This window comes from Colobus angolensis, unplaced genomic scaffold (genome assembly GCF_000951035.1).
Source record: "Colobus angolensis palliatus isolate OR3802 unplaced genomic scaffold, Cang.pa_1.0 Scaffold41, whole genome shotgun sequence".
Lineage (NCBI taxonomy): Eukaryota > Metazoa > Chordata > Mammalia > Primates > Cercopithecidae > Colobus > Colobus angolensis.
Window position 1 is genome coordinate 4532749 of NW_012117488.1, and position 15937 is coordinate 4548685.

General features: G+C 34.7%; 1 protein-coding gene across 1 annotated transcript in view; it reads right to left on the reverse strand.

The window, feature by feature from the left end:
- HS2ST1 (heparan sulfate 2-O-sulfotransferase 1) overlaps positions 1–15937 on the reverse strand; it is a 188532-nt gene that overhangs the window by 23492 nt on the left and 149103 nt on the right. The window contains exons 2-3 of the mRNA XM_011956077.1: positions 13533–13771; positions 4120–4205 (exon numbers count right to left, since the gene is read on the reverse strand). Coding sequence (XP_011811467.1) covers positions 4120–4205; positions 13533–13771 — 325 coding nt within the window. The remainder of the gene's footprint in view (positions 1–4119; positions 4206–13532; positions 13772–15937) is intronic.

The window sequence follows — 15937 nt, forward strand, 5'->3', positions numbered from 1 at the left end:
CAAGAACAGAAAACCAAATACTGCATGTTCTCACTCATAGGTGGGAATTGAACAGTGAGATCACTTGGACACAGGAAGGAAAACATCACACACTGGGTCCTATTGTGGGGAGGGGGTGGGGGAAAGGATGGCATTAGGAGATATATCTAATGTAAATGACGAGTTAATGGGTGCAGCACACCAACAGGGCACATGTATACATATGTAACAAACCTGCACATTGTGCACATGTACCCTAGAACTTAAAGTATAATAAAATAAATAAATAAATAAGAAACTGACTTTCAAGAATTAAAAAAAAAAAAAATCAAAGTATACCCATACATGAAGTACTATTTAGCAAGGAACTAACTACTGATATTGTGCATCAAATTAGATGAATGTCAAAAGCATCATGTTAAATGAAAGAAGACACTCAAAAGACTTGATGACTGAGAAGATATAGGTGGTGATAAAAAAAGTTGTCCAAGATTACTTGAAAGTTTCTTGTTTGGTTGTCATGACAGATTAAAATGTGTAAACCTTCCAAAAGAGAATAATGGAGGCCAAGAAAGAGTCTTATACAATGCCTAACTAAGAATTGGAAATAAGGACCAGCAGAGATTCAGACAAGAAGAAGAAAACACCAGTTAAGACAATATGGTAAATGAAAGAAGACAGAATTTTAAAAAGAATCATAATAGGAATCATAATACTGCTCTGAGGCACAGAACTAAGTGCTTCATCTACATTATCACATTTAATCCTCACCACCACCCCATGAAGTAATTATTTTAATTATTCTCAAATTAAAAACAGGACACTGAAGCTCAAAGATCTGAAACAATGTGGCTGAGATCATATAGTTAGCAAGGAGTCTAAGTGGATTTAATGGCAGATCTGTCTGATTTCAGAGACAGACTTCAGAGTTCGCTTCTTAGCAGTCTACAGGATCAATGCTGTAGAAAGAGCTAGTAGTACAAGGTTAATAAAAACGCAATCCCACATATTGTCTGGAATGATTAAAATAATTTTCTATAGTATCTACAATATTGTGACATATTTGTTAAAGTTGCAGAAAATGGGGCAAATGTCATCTGGTTTAGCAGAGAAGTATTCGGTAGAAAGGACAATCTCACATGATTCTATATATTAACTAATTCTATTTAGGCCTAAAATGTCACTTGATTACTGTTTAGAATTTCAGACCTAATGAAGCATTTAGTTGTTTCTTGTTGCGACATAGCTGCTTCTTTACTGATTCACTTCATTTGTTCTGAAAATAATACTAGAGGCAATATGGAGAAACCAAAATTACAGCAGTGAAAACTCACTCTCATTTCTGGGGACAACCACAAAGGTACATACCTGATATATGCCTGAATAAAACTGTTGTATCAAAAATAATTTTCAAATACCTCTCAAGACAGATGCTGACATGTGACACTGAGGTAGCTAGATCATAAAAAATCTTAGCAGAGTCTGACAGAAAGTACAGCATTAAAAGTGTTCTTTTAGCTATTATTCATTATAAATGAAAATGTTTATTACCGAAGAAGTGTTTTTGAAAGAGACTTCTAACATTTTAATTTTCTAAAGTTTGAAGAAAATCAAAATGCGATAATAGATGCTATTAAAAAATGAATAGTATACATTTAAAAGGGGAGGAATATGTAATATTTTTACTGTTTATAATAGAACATAATGAACTGATAGTTACAGAAAAAAAGATTTCAGTGAACTCATTAAGTTCAAGAACTGCAACTTATTCAACTTTATATTTCCTGCATACTATGACATTTTGAAAATGTTCAACCTATATACAATTTTAAACTGGAAATTTTTCAAATTTATAATAATTTATATCTACATTATCTTAAAATTGTATCATCCACCAACTAAAAAGAAAACAAAACATAACCTAACATTAAAGGGAAAAAATGGAAAGGAAGAACTAGGAAATATACTTTTAAAAAATCAAAGAATAAGATTCAGACAAAAAGGAGCAAGATGGGATAGGAATGCAAAAATGTAAAAAAGATATTTTTGTTATTCTAAAGTTCAGTAAAAAACAAATATATGTAATCAAAACATGGCTTGAGTAGACAAGCTTGCGAATATAATGTGTATTTTGGTCAGGCTAAACTAGAAAGGAGCTTTCATTTTTTACTTCTCTATCTTATTTCCTAGGTTTCTTGGGGCTTACACTTGTTTTACTGTCTCCGCTAAGGTAAGTTTTAGAAAACTATGTGTTAAATAAGTATTTTGCCAAATTCACCACTTTCTCCTGAAAGCAAGTATTTTAGTGGACTCCACAAAGTACTATGCCAGTCAAGAATATTGTTTTGAAGAATAAAGCACAACTGATCCTTGAACAACACGAGTCTGAACTGCGCAGGTCCATGCATACATAGATTTTTTTCAACCAGACACAGATACAGTATTTGAGAGATGTGAAACCTGTGTGCAAGAAGGGCTGACTTTCAAATTTGTGGGTTTCACAGGGTCAACGGAGGGACTTGAGTATGTGATTTTTATATACTCAGGCAGTCCGAGAACCAATCCCCTGGACATACCCCAGGAACGATTGTAATTTACAAATTGGTAAGGCGATGTTTCTTTCCTCTTCCTTCCCCATTTATGGAGCATATGGCTATTAAGCTAAAAGATATTTGAGGATACTATTTACATCTACAACAGTTCTTGACTACACAGATACATCAAAAATACATTTCACCTAGGCTGATTTTGTTTAGGTATTTGTTTAAAATCTTGGAAAAATCTATGAAAAATTTTCACAATACTTTACCCTTCAAATAACATAAGACTCACTACGAAAGTATTCCAACCCTTAAAAATTCATGTCAGCATTTAATAAATGAGATTAATCTCTTCAAAAAGCCTTATTTTTTCAACTACAAGAACCTCAGCATATATCAGAGTTTTGTTCTAAGTACAAGACTTTGCCAAAAGCAAAAGCACTCAATATATAATTTTAATAATGAAAACCTAGACTATTAGAAACCAAGCTGTGTGGAAAGAATAAATCATTTAGGTGAAAGGGTAACAAACATTTAATTCAAGGATAATGCAGCCCTGAGGGAAAATATGCACATGAACGAAGCTTATGAAATTGGTTCAATGCCTATGCAAAGAAAAAAATAATTAGTTTATTTTAAAGCTGCCTATAAAAAATTTTCAATATTGCAGTATGAATTATTTATAGAAAAACATACATCTAACTTTAAAGTTACAATTTTATTGAAAGATCTTGAGTACTATGAGAGGAACTAGAAATAGGAATATATCATTTTATGTATGTAATATTTGGGTGATTCTTTTTAATTACATGATTTCCCAAAAAGTTAAGATTATCAGTTTGAATCAGTAATGTTTTATTCTACTTTTTCTTTTCAAAATTAAGAAGTAAAACTGAGAGTGGGATATCACTTTTATTTTAAATTTTACAAAAAATGCCTTTTAAAGTTGACCAATACATCAAGGTGTGTTACTCCAAAATCATAATAGCTAATTTAAAAACTGAATGAACATGTCTAAGCTTAAATAATAAAAAAATTGTTTTTAGTGTTTTTGAAGTTAATGCAGAATCTTAGGGAAAGCATTTGGATTTGAGGTTTACTATAATGGTACTATGTGTGCTACCAAAAAAGTTCAAATGTATCCATAAGACTCTTATGTTTGGAATATTACGTTTAATTAATTTTCTGATTAATAATGTGGCACAGACTCTACAGAAAGCCACATAGTGCTTGAATACTGTGAGTAGGCGTATAGTTTTCTGAACCTTTCTTGAGAGAACTATTAATATGACAGAGGCCGGGCACAGTGGCTCACGCCTATAATCCCAGCACTTTGGGAGACTGAGACAGAAGGATCACATACAATAATAAACTTTAAAGAGTAATACTTAATATATAATTAATATAAGGATTGCCAACATATGAACACTAGAGGGCAGTAAAACACTAAGAAGATATATTTAAATTACAGATCTAAAACTGGCAAAGGCAAGTCAGTACATTCTTTTATTAGAAAATCCTAACAATTTAATGAATTTATTCCTTTTTAGGTTACTAAAGTACAAAGCATTCTTTAGTGTTTCATTTTAGTGTAACTTACTTTGCAAAATCCAAGTAAGAAACGTGTCCATGATAAAATCCTGGTTTCATCTCTTTCCAGGAAGTTATATTCTTTACAAAGCGCACCTAAAAAGGGAGAACACACTCATTATGTACAATTTAAAGAATATGAAACTTGATGACAGCAAAATATTTCCAAGTTAGGAATTTAAAAACCTAAAACCATTCTTACAGAGCTTGAAACACAGGTTAGGACTAAGGAAAGTATAGTGTAATCAGTAACTACTAAAATTCATCATAGAGACAGCTACTATCATTACACTCAGAAAAGAGTGAAAGATGATTCTGAAAACAAAATCGCCCAATGAAATCCTTTACAACGCTGTCTGAAAACAAACTCGCACAATGAAATCCTTTACAATGCCGTATAGTAAGTACATTTACATAGGGTCGGAGGAAGGTCATTGTGGGGGTATTTGCATCTACATCCCGCCAACACACACGCTGAAGCAGGCATTATAGGGACATTCTAGCATATCAAACGTTTTCTTCTCAGACGCTTGCTGTTCATAAAAGTTTATTTTTATTAATGACTCAACAAAAAAAAAGTAATCTTTAAACCAAAATGATTTTTAAAAAGCTGATGGTTATCAGAAGATATTTAAGAGTTAACAGCAGATATCACAAGCTTGTTGATAAAAAGATTAATAAAATTAAGAGATGTAATACAGGTCAAAATATTTAAAATTTCTAAATATTTAACTTACTGGAATTAAAGTATACAAAAATTAATATGAAAAATTCTATAAGTATGTTTCAAAATGTCTAATAACTGGTTAATATAGAATTTGATAAACCTAAGTATCACTAGCTGCAAAGCAGTGATATACAATTTCTCAATGGAAAATGGTATACATTTTTGATAAGCAAATCTCTGCATGATAAACAGCAAGTAGTTAAGAATCTCTTCTAGTACCTAGATGGAGTGCAGAAAGTTGGGGCAGTGAGGTCCACCAACCTATACTGCACCAAAAGCATCTGCAAGCTATGACTTCAGCCTCTCAAACACAGAACTATCAATTGCAAAATTCTGGCAATTTATCAATCTTTCACTTACATCATAGAATAGGGATAGTTTGAGACCAGCCAAGGCAACATGGCAAAACCCCGTCTCTACTAAAATACAAAAAGTTAGCCAGGCGTGGTGGCTCATGCCTGTAATTTTAGCTACACGGGAGATTGAGACAGGAGAATCACTTGGACCTGGGAGGTGGAGGTTGCAGTGAGCCAAGATCGCACCACTGCACTCCAGCCTGAGCCTGGTCTAGTCCGGGCGACAGAGCAAGACTGTGTCTCCAAAAAAAAAAAAAAAAAAAGTATCATTTACATACTGCTGAAATTCCATATTATCTTTATCTCTTCTTCAAAACTGTTCTCCAAGGAAATAATATAAGTAACTCCCTTTGAAAAACAGTACTTTCAAAAGTTTTATTTTTAAAGTATTAATTCGGCCACTTCTTCTCCTTTTACACGTTTAACATTTATCCTTAGTTCTCCATAACTTTCCTGGTCTCTACTCTTCCACGTTCATCTTTCCTCTCTCATCAGTCTAGTCCCAGTTCTGCTCCATCATGATCTGCCTTCTCACCTCCCTGTACCACATGCTTTGTCGTTCAGTTTGTTTTCTTCTGGTATTTCTCTTGGGCATGCTGCCGAAGACCTTGAGGCAAGGTTCGAAAATACAGGGGAGTAAGAAGAGGACACTGAGATTAGGTAAGCAGACTTCTACTCAGTTCATTTTACGGATTCTTACTGACTATACTTGGCACAAATGAAAGGTAAAGTGAGAGGCAAAAAAGGAGCAAAACTTAATAGTATCAATTGAAGTTAAGGAGACTGAAGACACTGAAAACTCTGGCTTGGGAGAAGAAATAAGGCCACTATGGTAACTTAAATCATAGAAAATTTTCATACGCTGATTGAAATATGCTACCAAGAAGAATGTTTCAGACGCAGTAGTCAGATATAGTAGATGAAAAGCAGCTAGCCTGAAGCAGAGAGTAAACTGTGATTTTTGTTGGATCTGATGACTTAAGTCAGGCCAGCAAGAAATAAGAAGAGACCTTAAGGAAAAACACAAACAATATAGGTAATGGTGTTGGGGTTTTTTGTTAGTTGAATCAGACCTGAACTGATGTTACAGGAAAAAGCTAAGAAGCACCCATCTCACTAACAGTAGTGTCTTGACCTATATTCTTAACAGATCAACCTCAATATTGATTATCTGTGATCACAAAAGCATTTGTTTTCACCATCTAAAAGAGCAGGGATGCCATTCTGAACATTCTGGCCAAATTCCAACTCTGTAATTACTATCTGTTGAATGAATGCTACTATTAACTTGAGTAATTACTATATACTGAACTCCCACTGATGCATTTACTTAAACATTTCTTGTATGGCTGTGGGTACTTTTATGAGACTAAGCCAGGAAGAAAGTTTTCTACACTAACAGGAAAACAAAGTAGTGGTTGGATAAAAATATATGAAAAGTTTGCAGTAATTGAACATATCTTCACCGAAGTTCAGAGCTGTGCTGCTCAACCTGTTTTAGGAATATATGGCAGGGGGCTGGTTCCCAATCCAGCTGAGAGATAAGAATAGATCATATTGCTGTCAATCAGAGGGGCTCACTCTGCCAGTAATTATTATCATCTACCACTATCAAAATCTATGTTGGTCCATTTGTTCATTCATTCATCATTTATTTAACAAAAAATGTACAGTTTCTACTGTGTCTCAGGCACTATGCTAAACATAAGGGATATAGTGGTGAACAAGACAGACAAAGTTCCTGTCCTTAAAGATCTTGTAATAGAGGAAAAAACAGGCAGCAAACAAACCAATATGTAAGATAAGTTAGTAAGCTGATTAGTACCAGAGAAGACAAAACAAGAGTGATATGATACACAGTAACTTAGAAGAGGTAATTAATATGTAGGATGGAAAGGCATGGTTTTTCTAAGAGGACGTCATTGAACCTTAAATGGATAACATGAAGCCAACTCTGGAAGAAGTCAGGAGAAGTGCATTCTAAGAGGAAAGGGTAAGTGCAGAGTCCTTAAAATGGGAAAGGCTTGGCGCATTCAATGAAACACAAGGCCAGTGTGGCTAGTGGGTAAGAAGTTGGTGCACACAAGGGCTAGATTAAAAAGGGCCTCTGGGTCTAAGTAAGAAATGTGGATTTTGTAGGGGAGGTAGGAATAATAAGTTAAAGATAAATACCCTACCATCCTGGGAAGACTAAAATATTCATCTTCCCATATCCCTACCGAGAATCATCATCTGGATCTTTGTTACTCAAACCGCAGTTTAAAGACCAGCAGCATTAATTTTGGCATGAAGTGGGAGTTGTTTAGAAATTGAAAACTGGGCTCCATTTTGATCCTTCTGAATCTGAATCTGAATTTTAACCAGTGATTAGCATACATATATATATTATAGGTGGAGAAAATTCATCTAAAGTGCTGCTCTGAAAAGTATCTGCAACTCCTGGTGAACCGTGGGCTCCAATGCAGATAACCTAAAGTTGGCTTGAGAGTGAATTAAAAGAAAAAAATTTACGTTGTTTTTCAGAGAATACAAATTCTAGATATTTCCAATGTTTTAACAAAAGGGGTTAAATATAATCATAGACCTAAACATATGAGAGCAAAAAAGAATTTTTTTGAAAAATCATAAAAGATGTTGCTAATCACATATTTGGTATGGCTACTTTAAAGACATGATGTTCTCTAATGTAAAGATACTTGCATGACAGCAAAGCAAACTCCATTTTTCAACTAGAAGAGTTGACTGATTACCCATCTCTTGCCAATTCCTATCTGTTAACTAAGTAAAGCCCATCTCAAAAATATCTTTAATGACTGAGTCCACGCCTTATTCTAATTGCTTAGTTTCTCATACCTTATATTCTCAAATGTTTATCCTAATATCCTTCTTTTAACTTTTCAACTTTTTTATTAAAAAAATTTCTAAACTACAGAAAAGATGAAAAAATAGTACAGTGAACATCCCTATACTCTTCACCCAGATTCACTAATTATTAACATTTTGTCACTTTTATCTTTTTTCTCTATGTATGCCCATACATACTCAATTTTTTCTGACCTATTTGAAAGCAAATAGTTGCCATTCATATTTAACCCCTAATTACCTCAGCATGTACTATTGTCTGTGAACAAAGATGTTATCATTTTTGATCAAGGATCTGATCAGACCATACATTACATTTGGTTTCCATGTCTCTCTAGTCTACAGAAGCCTCCCTCCAACTTTTTTGGTTGTTATGATATTGACACTTTAGAATTCAGTTGTTCTGTAGAATATCCTACAACATTAATTTGTTTTTCAGGATTAGGTCCAAATCAACCATTTTGGTAGGGAACATTTTGGTTAAATATTTCAGTGAGATCACCACAAAGTGATGTTTTATTTTAACTGTTTTCATAGCCCCTGTGCTTATGTTTTATGTTTCCAAGTAAATTTTATTTTCTTTCTTTCTTTTTTTTTTTTATTATACTTTAAGTTCTAGGGTACATGTGCATAACGTGCAGGTTTGTTACATATGTATACTTGTGCCATGTTGGTGTGCTGTACCCATCAACTCGTCAGCACCCATCAATTCATCATTTATATCATGTATAACTCCCAACGCAATCCCTCCCCCCTCCCCCCTCCCCATGATAGGCCCCAGTGTGTGATGTTCCCCTTCCCGAGTCCAAGTGATCTCATTGTTCAGTTCCCATCTATGAGTGAGAACATGCGGTGTTTGGTTTTCTGTTCTTGTGATAGTTTGCTAAGAATGATGGTTTCCAGCTGCATCCATGTCCCTACAAAGGACACAAACTCATCCTTTTTTATGGCTGCATAGTCTTCCATGGTGTATATGTGCCACATTTTCTTAATCCAGTCTGTCACAGATGGACATTTGGGTTGATTCCAAGTCTTTGCTATTGTGAATAGTGCCGCAATAAACATACGTGTACATGTGTCTTTATAGCAGCATGATTTATAATCCTTTGGGTATATACCCAGTAGTGGGATGGCTGGGTCATATGGTACATCTAGTTCTAGATCCTTGAGGAATTGCCATACTGTTTTCCATAATGCTTGAACTAGTTTACAATCCCACCAACAGTGTAAAAGTGTTCCTATTTCTCCACATCCTCTCCAACACCTGTTGTTTCCTGACTTTTTAATGATTGCCATTCTAACTGGTGTGAGGTGGTATCTCATTGTGGTTTTGATTTGCATTTCTCTGATGGCGAGTGATGATGAGCATTTTTTCATGTGTCTGTTGGCTGTATGAATGTCTTCTTTTGAGAAATGTCTGTTCATATCCTTTGCCCACTTTTTGATGGGGTTGTTTGTTTTTTTCTTGTGTATTTGTTTGAGTTCTTTGTAGATTCTGGATATTAGCCCTTTGTCAGATGAGTAGATTGCAAAAATTTTCTCCCATTCTGTAGGTTGCCTGTTCACTCTGATGGTAGTTTCTTTTGCTGTGCAGAAGCTCTTTAGTTTAATTAGATCCCATTTGTCAATTTTGGCTTTTGCTGCCGTTGCTTTTGGTGTTTTAGACATGAAGTCCTTGCCCATGCCTATGTCCTGAATAGTGTTGGAAGTTCTGGCTAGGGCAATCAGGCAAGAGAAAGAAATAAAGGGTATTCAGTTAGGAAAAGAAGAAGTCAAATTGTCCCTGTTTGCAGATGACATGATTGTATATTTAGAAAACCCCATTGTCTCAGCCCAAAATCTCCTTAAGCTGATAAGCAACTTCGGCAAAGTCTCAGGATACAAAATTAATGTGCAAAAATCACAAGCATTCTTATACACTAGTAACAGACAAACAGAGCCAAATCATGAATGAACTTCCATTCACAATTGCTTCAAAGAGAATAAAATACCTAGGAATCCAACTTACAAGGGATGTAAAGGACCTCTTCAAGGAGAACTACAAACCACTGCTCAGTGAAATCAAAGAGGACACAAACAAATGGAAGAACATACCATGCTCATGGATAGGAAGAATCAATATCGTGAAAATGGACATACTGCCCAAGGTCATTTGTAGATTCAATGCCATCCCCATCAAGCTACCAATGAGTTTCTTCACAGAATTGGAAAAAACTGCTTTAAAGTTCATATGGAACCAAAAAAGAGCCCGCATTACCAAGACAATCCTAAGTCAAAAGGACAAAGCTGGAGGTGTCACGCTACCTGACTTCAAACTATACTACAAGGCTACAGTAACCAAAACAGAGATATAGACCAATGGAACAGAACAGAGTTCTCAGAAATAATACAACACATCTACAGCCATCTGATCTTTGACAAACCTGAGAGAAACAAGAAATGGGGAAAGGATTCCCTATTTAATAAATGGTGCTGGGAAAATTGGCTAGCCATAAGTAGAAAGCTGAAACTGGATCCTTTCCTTACTCCTTATATGAAGATTAATTCAAGATGGATTAGAGACTTAAATGTTAGACCTAATACCATAAAAACCCTAGAAGAAAACCTAGGTAGTACCAAGTAAATTTTAAATAAGCACCTTCAAGGATGTGGCCATGCTTTCTATTTCTTTGGTATTTCCCCAAAGAATGTAGTACAACCTTTGTGTATATTACATACACAATAAATAAATGAAAAACTCAAAAGCAGGGTTGACAGCTATTTCTAAGGATAGCAGAATACATATAACTATTATACACTGAGTGGTTTTATACCAGACTAAAAATATTTGGGCTTTGCCTCTAAAATTTTTGAGAGAAGTAATTAAGCAGGTAAACAGTTTAGAACAACACCTAATACAGTATGTACAAAAAATGTCTAGGAAAGCTGAGGCTAAAGGTAGATATCAAGCAGACTGAACTAAGATTGTAAGGTGAGGGAATAAAGAGGATGATCAGGTAACATATCTCAAAATATTTTTATGAGTAAACTGAGCTTTACATGGAAGCTTGAGACAACAGATTTAAGAAATATCTCATATTTTAAGTTATACTTGATTAGAAACTATTTCTTAGAGAAGAAAGAAGAGCAAAATAGTTCATTTAATTCTTATTTAAGCAGCTGACAGGCCAGGCGCCTGTAATCCCAGCACTTTGGGAGGCTGAGGTGGGCGGATCATCTGAGGTCAGGAGTTTGTGACCAGCCTTACTAACATGGTGAGACTCTGTCTCTACTAAAAATGCAAAAATTACATGGGTGTGGTGGCGCATGCCTGTAATCACAGCTACTCAGGAGGCTGAGGAAGGAGAATAGCTTGAACGTGGGAGGCAGAGTTTGCAGTGAGCTGAGATCGCACCACTGCACTCCAGCCTGGGCAACAAGAGCAAAACTCTGTCTCCAAAAATAAAAATAAAAAATAAAAAGGTAGCTGAGAACAGTACACACAGACAACAAAACATGATATTAAAATAAAAATGTTATATCAGATGGGTTCAGGGAATATTTAAAAATTATTTCAAAACATACAGTGCAATTTTTAGAGTTTACATTTAGATGAAGCTTACTAGATTAAAAGTGAAGTAAACATGAAAACATGTCACATGAAAGAAAGGGAAGCAGTAAATATGACTTGTTTGAAGAACTGTGTCTACATAGAACAAGAGATCACAAAACTGGAGATAGGGTATATAAAGAACATTTGTTAAGTAAGTCATTCTTAATAAAGATCAGGTTTTGAACTATCAGCTGGTATTTTGAAGTATGTCAGCTAATGATTAAGACTATTCTTTTACTCTGCCCCATACAAACATTTTTTAAGTGTTGGTCATTCTGTAATCCAATTGCTTTTAAGATAGCATTTATGTTTCTCTCCCACTTTTTATCCTATATATACCTAACAAGTTACTAAAAGAAAAACAGAAGCTTCATCTAATCCAAATGCAACTAGGAAAATATACTACATGATGCCTATAAATGTCGTACGTGGTGAGCTCCTCCAGATTTACATTTCATGAAAATAATGGTTGATGTCATTGCCAGACATCTAGTAGTTACCAGGAAACTTTGTAATGCTGAACAAACTAATTAACATTATTTTTCTAAAACGTACTACTGAATAAATCTGAATTATCTAAGCATGAATATACATTCCTTTTAAACCAAAGCACATTTTGAAAAGCGATAATGCAAAAAGATTTAAAACCCACTACACACTGTATAAAAACAGAATATTTAGGATACTTGCCCTTGAGATATACAATATTACATAATGAATAGTTTTTATGACACACATAGCTAAAAACAGCTCATGTTTCTTCTCATTTATAGAAGAGTTATTTGGTTTGGCCAACAGATGTGGAATTTTGATTCTATGAAAAACAGTACTCCAGGATCCTGCAAAGAGCCAAAAATTACATGGGCAGATGACATACCATATACCACTAGCCTTTATAAACAGCTCTCTAGCAAGAAAGCCAACCTTAGTCTCATGTGTCAATGTAATTCTCTTGTTTAAGTGTAAGGATTATAGTTATGCTAAATAGTGAGATAACAGTCAATTCTGTAACAAGTTCACTGCTTTCAAACACATCAATATCATTATAACTACAGGACCATCACGAACACCTTTCTAATAAGCCTACTCCAATTTGGCATTTGATCCTAAGTAGTATTTTCAAACAGTGTCTTTCCTTCTCATGGGGTGGAATTCCCATGCCCTTCCATATTTATAGAGAGAACTTTATAATTGCAATCAAAACTCCAAGTATGGGAGAAACGTATACTACTACTACTATTAAAGAGATGAGCAAATTTTATTTCATAAGATAATTTCCTCTACTTTTCTTAAAGCCATTTCACAAAATTATCTATTTATTTGTTTATCTAAAACTTCTTGAGAATTTAAAAGGTAAGATTATGTTGAAGAAGCCACAATCCCTGTTCTTGAGGATTTTATAGCTTTTATGTATACATAAATATAAACTATATATACATTTATAAGCTATATATATATAAACTCTCTCTGTATCTATCTCTATCTGTATCTAGTAAAGATGGACTGGTCACAAAATTGAGTACAAGTATCCATCAAATATTTCTCTGTCATAAGTTGAGACAATAATTTTTATTGCAGGGTATCATGCCAAAATTATATTTTTAAAAGGATACTACACTGAGGAACATCAATTTTCTCCTCAAAAATTCAAGCTATTCATTAATCATTTACTTCACAAATATTTGAGTACATACTATATGCAAGGAAATGTGTCAAATACTGTCGAGTAAAATTATACAAAAGTTAGCTGGCCCTCTCCCCTAAAAGGCTTATGATTCATTGAGATCAGAACTCACATTCCTTTAAAATACTTTATCCCCTTGAGCTAGAAAATTTGAGTGAGGAAGTTTTAGAAAACATTTAGGCATTCCTTAAGTGGTAATTACCTGATCTTGCAATGACATCACTGGATTATTTTTGGTAGTGTTGATATGAAGAACATGGTATTTATTCTTTGCACACAGGTCATAGGCGATATTGGTAAATGAAGTGCTTGCAGTTTTGGGAACTCTGTTATAAATGATCACCATGTCCTCTTCCTCATCTAAAGCGGCATCTTGCCGAGGGCCATCCATTGTATGTCGCTGCTCAATTTCTCGGACTTCATGTCTTGCAATAGCCCTTTCTGCAAAGAAAACCAGATACAAACTAAGTTTTTAAGGACACTATAAGGCAGTTATGAACACTGAACTTTGGACCATGATTAGAAAAGATACAAAAAAGAAAACAAAAAACAAAAGCAAAGAACCAAGGCATGTGGAAAACACGGGTAAACTGCTTGGGTTTCTAAGAGGATCTAGTTGATTCTAAAACAGCTATACAGCCTCGAACATAATCTTCCTATTCAAGAACTGGGTAAGAGCTGTTGAAGAAATGTTTTGAGGACCAAAGCTGCAGAATTCCTTATGAAGGATAATACATATGCATATCAAGAACAAAGGAATAAAGAGTCAACAAGTGTAGAATAGCACAGACCACAGAATACTTTAGTGTAGTTCAGAAGTCACTTTATATTCTAATAGAATTCCTACAGCCTAAATTAATTCTCACACAAAGACTGCATGGAATACTAAACTTCATAGTAAAAAAATGAACTTAGAATTACTTATAAGTTAAGAAAAGATTTTGAAATTTATTACCCAATTTAGTTATTCTCTGGTTTATAAAAATGTAGCGGTGCAGTGATTATAAATGCTTATGACTTAACAAGAGTAGAAACAATACTAGCACAAATCCTTTTTCTTTTCGGTGTTGCATTAGAAACTATGTTTATCACATGGCTATGCTTTTCCCTTAAATTTCATGGTTCCTCTAAAATCACCTATCTGCTATGTGGTTTCCAAAGCAATTACATTTTGCTTTCTTCAGTTTCAAATATATATATCTATATATTCAAATATCTATATATTCTAATATATATTCAAATATCTATATGTTTTCATATACATATATATGAATAAGGATGCAAGAAAAGGAGAGGAAAGAAGGAAATGAGGAGCATGAAATCTCTAGCAAGACTGCAAATACTCTGCACAGGAGTAGTTACACATAGAGCATGTACTCTCTTAACCCCCAAGTCTTTGTGTAAGCTATTTTACCTATCTTGAACAGTCTTCCATTTCCCCACCCAACCTTTACATTTCAACTCAGTCGCTACCCAGGGAAGTATCTGATAGCTCTGACTAGGTCAAATCATCTGTTTCCCCCCTGCTTTTTTTTCTTCGGAGATGGAGTCTCGCTTTGTCACCCAGGCTGGAGTGCTGTGGTGTGACCTCGGCTCACTGCAACCTCTGCCTCCTGGGTTCAAGCAATTCTCTGCCTCAGCCTACGGAGTAGCTGGGATTACAGGTGCCCGCCACTACACCCAGCTAATTTTTGTATTTTTAGTAGAGACAGGGTTTCACCATCTTGGCCAGGCTGGTCTCGAACTCCTGATCTCGTGATCCACCCACCTCAGCCTCCCAAAGTGCTGGGATTACAGGCATGAGCCACCACACCTGGCCATCTTTTAAAAAATATACATTCACCTATCTTATACTATATGTCTCATTATATTTATCATAATTGCAGTTTTACATTGCATGTGTGGTTATTAGTGTCCCCTATGATGCTGACAACTTAATAAAGTAAGATGAAAGGCAATGTGGTATAATTACAGCAACAAGTGCAGACTTCAAATATTGTCAGAGCATGCATCTTTGATTTTGGTTGAAAAGACATGGACACCATGTTATATAGAGTACACTCTGAGCTGAGGATTTGCATTCAAAAAACCTGAATTAAAAATTCCAGGCCTGCTGCTTACTAGCAGTGGGCTTTCCAAAACAGAAGTACATATATGAGAGATATATGTATGTGTTATATATTTATATGCAAACATACATACTCTTTTATTCTGGGGGAAGGTGTGAATGGAAAATGGGGAGAGAAAGAGATAATGAGCTTAATATTGAATACATTGTTGGATAGCCTGGGTCATCCAGGAGATATAAGATAATTGGGCATACAGGTGTACAGTTGAGAATAAAGGTTCAAATAGCAGACAGACAGTTGCATAGACAATATATAGTATGTAGCACAGACAGAGACCCTAGGATAGAATCTTAGATAATACCAATATTTAAAAGGCAAATAGAAAAAGATAATCCATAAAAGAAACTAAGAATAAGAAAACTTTCAGGAAGCACATACCATAGTATTTTTCAAATCAACAGTGCTTTATAAATAAAGCTACAAATCAAGGTAACACACTATAAGCATCCATACAAGATTTGGAAGTTGTCTTAGATTA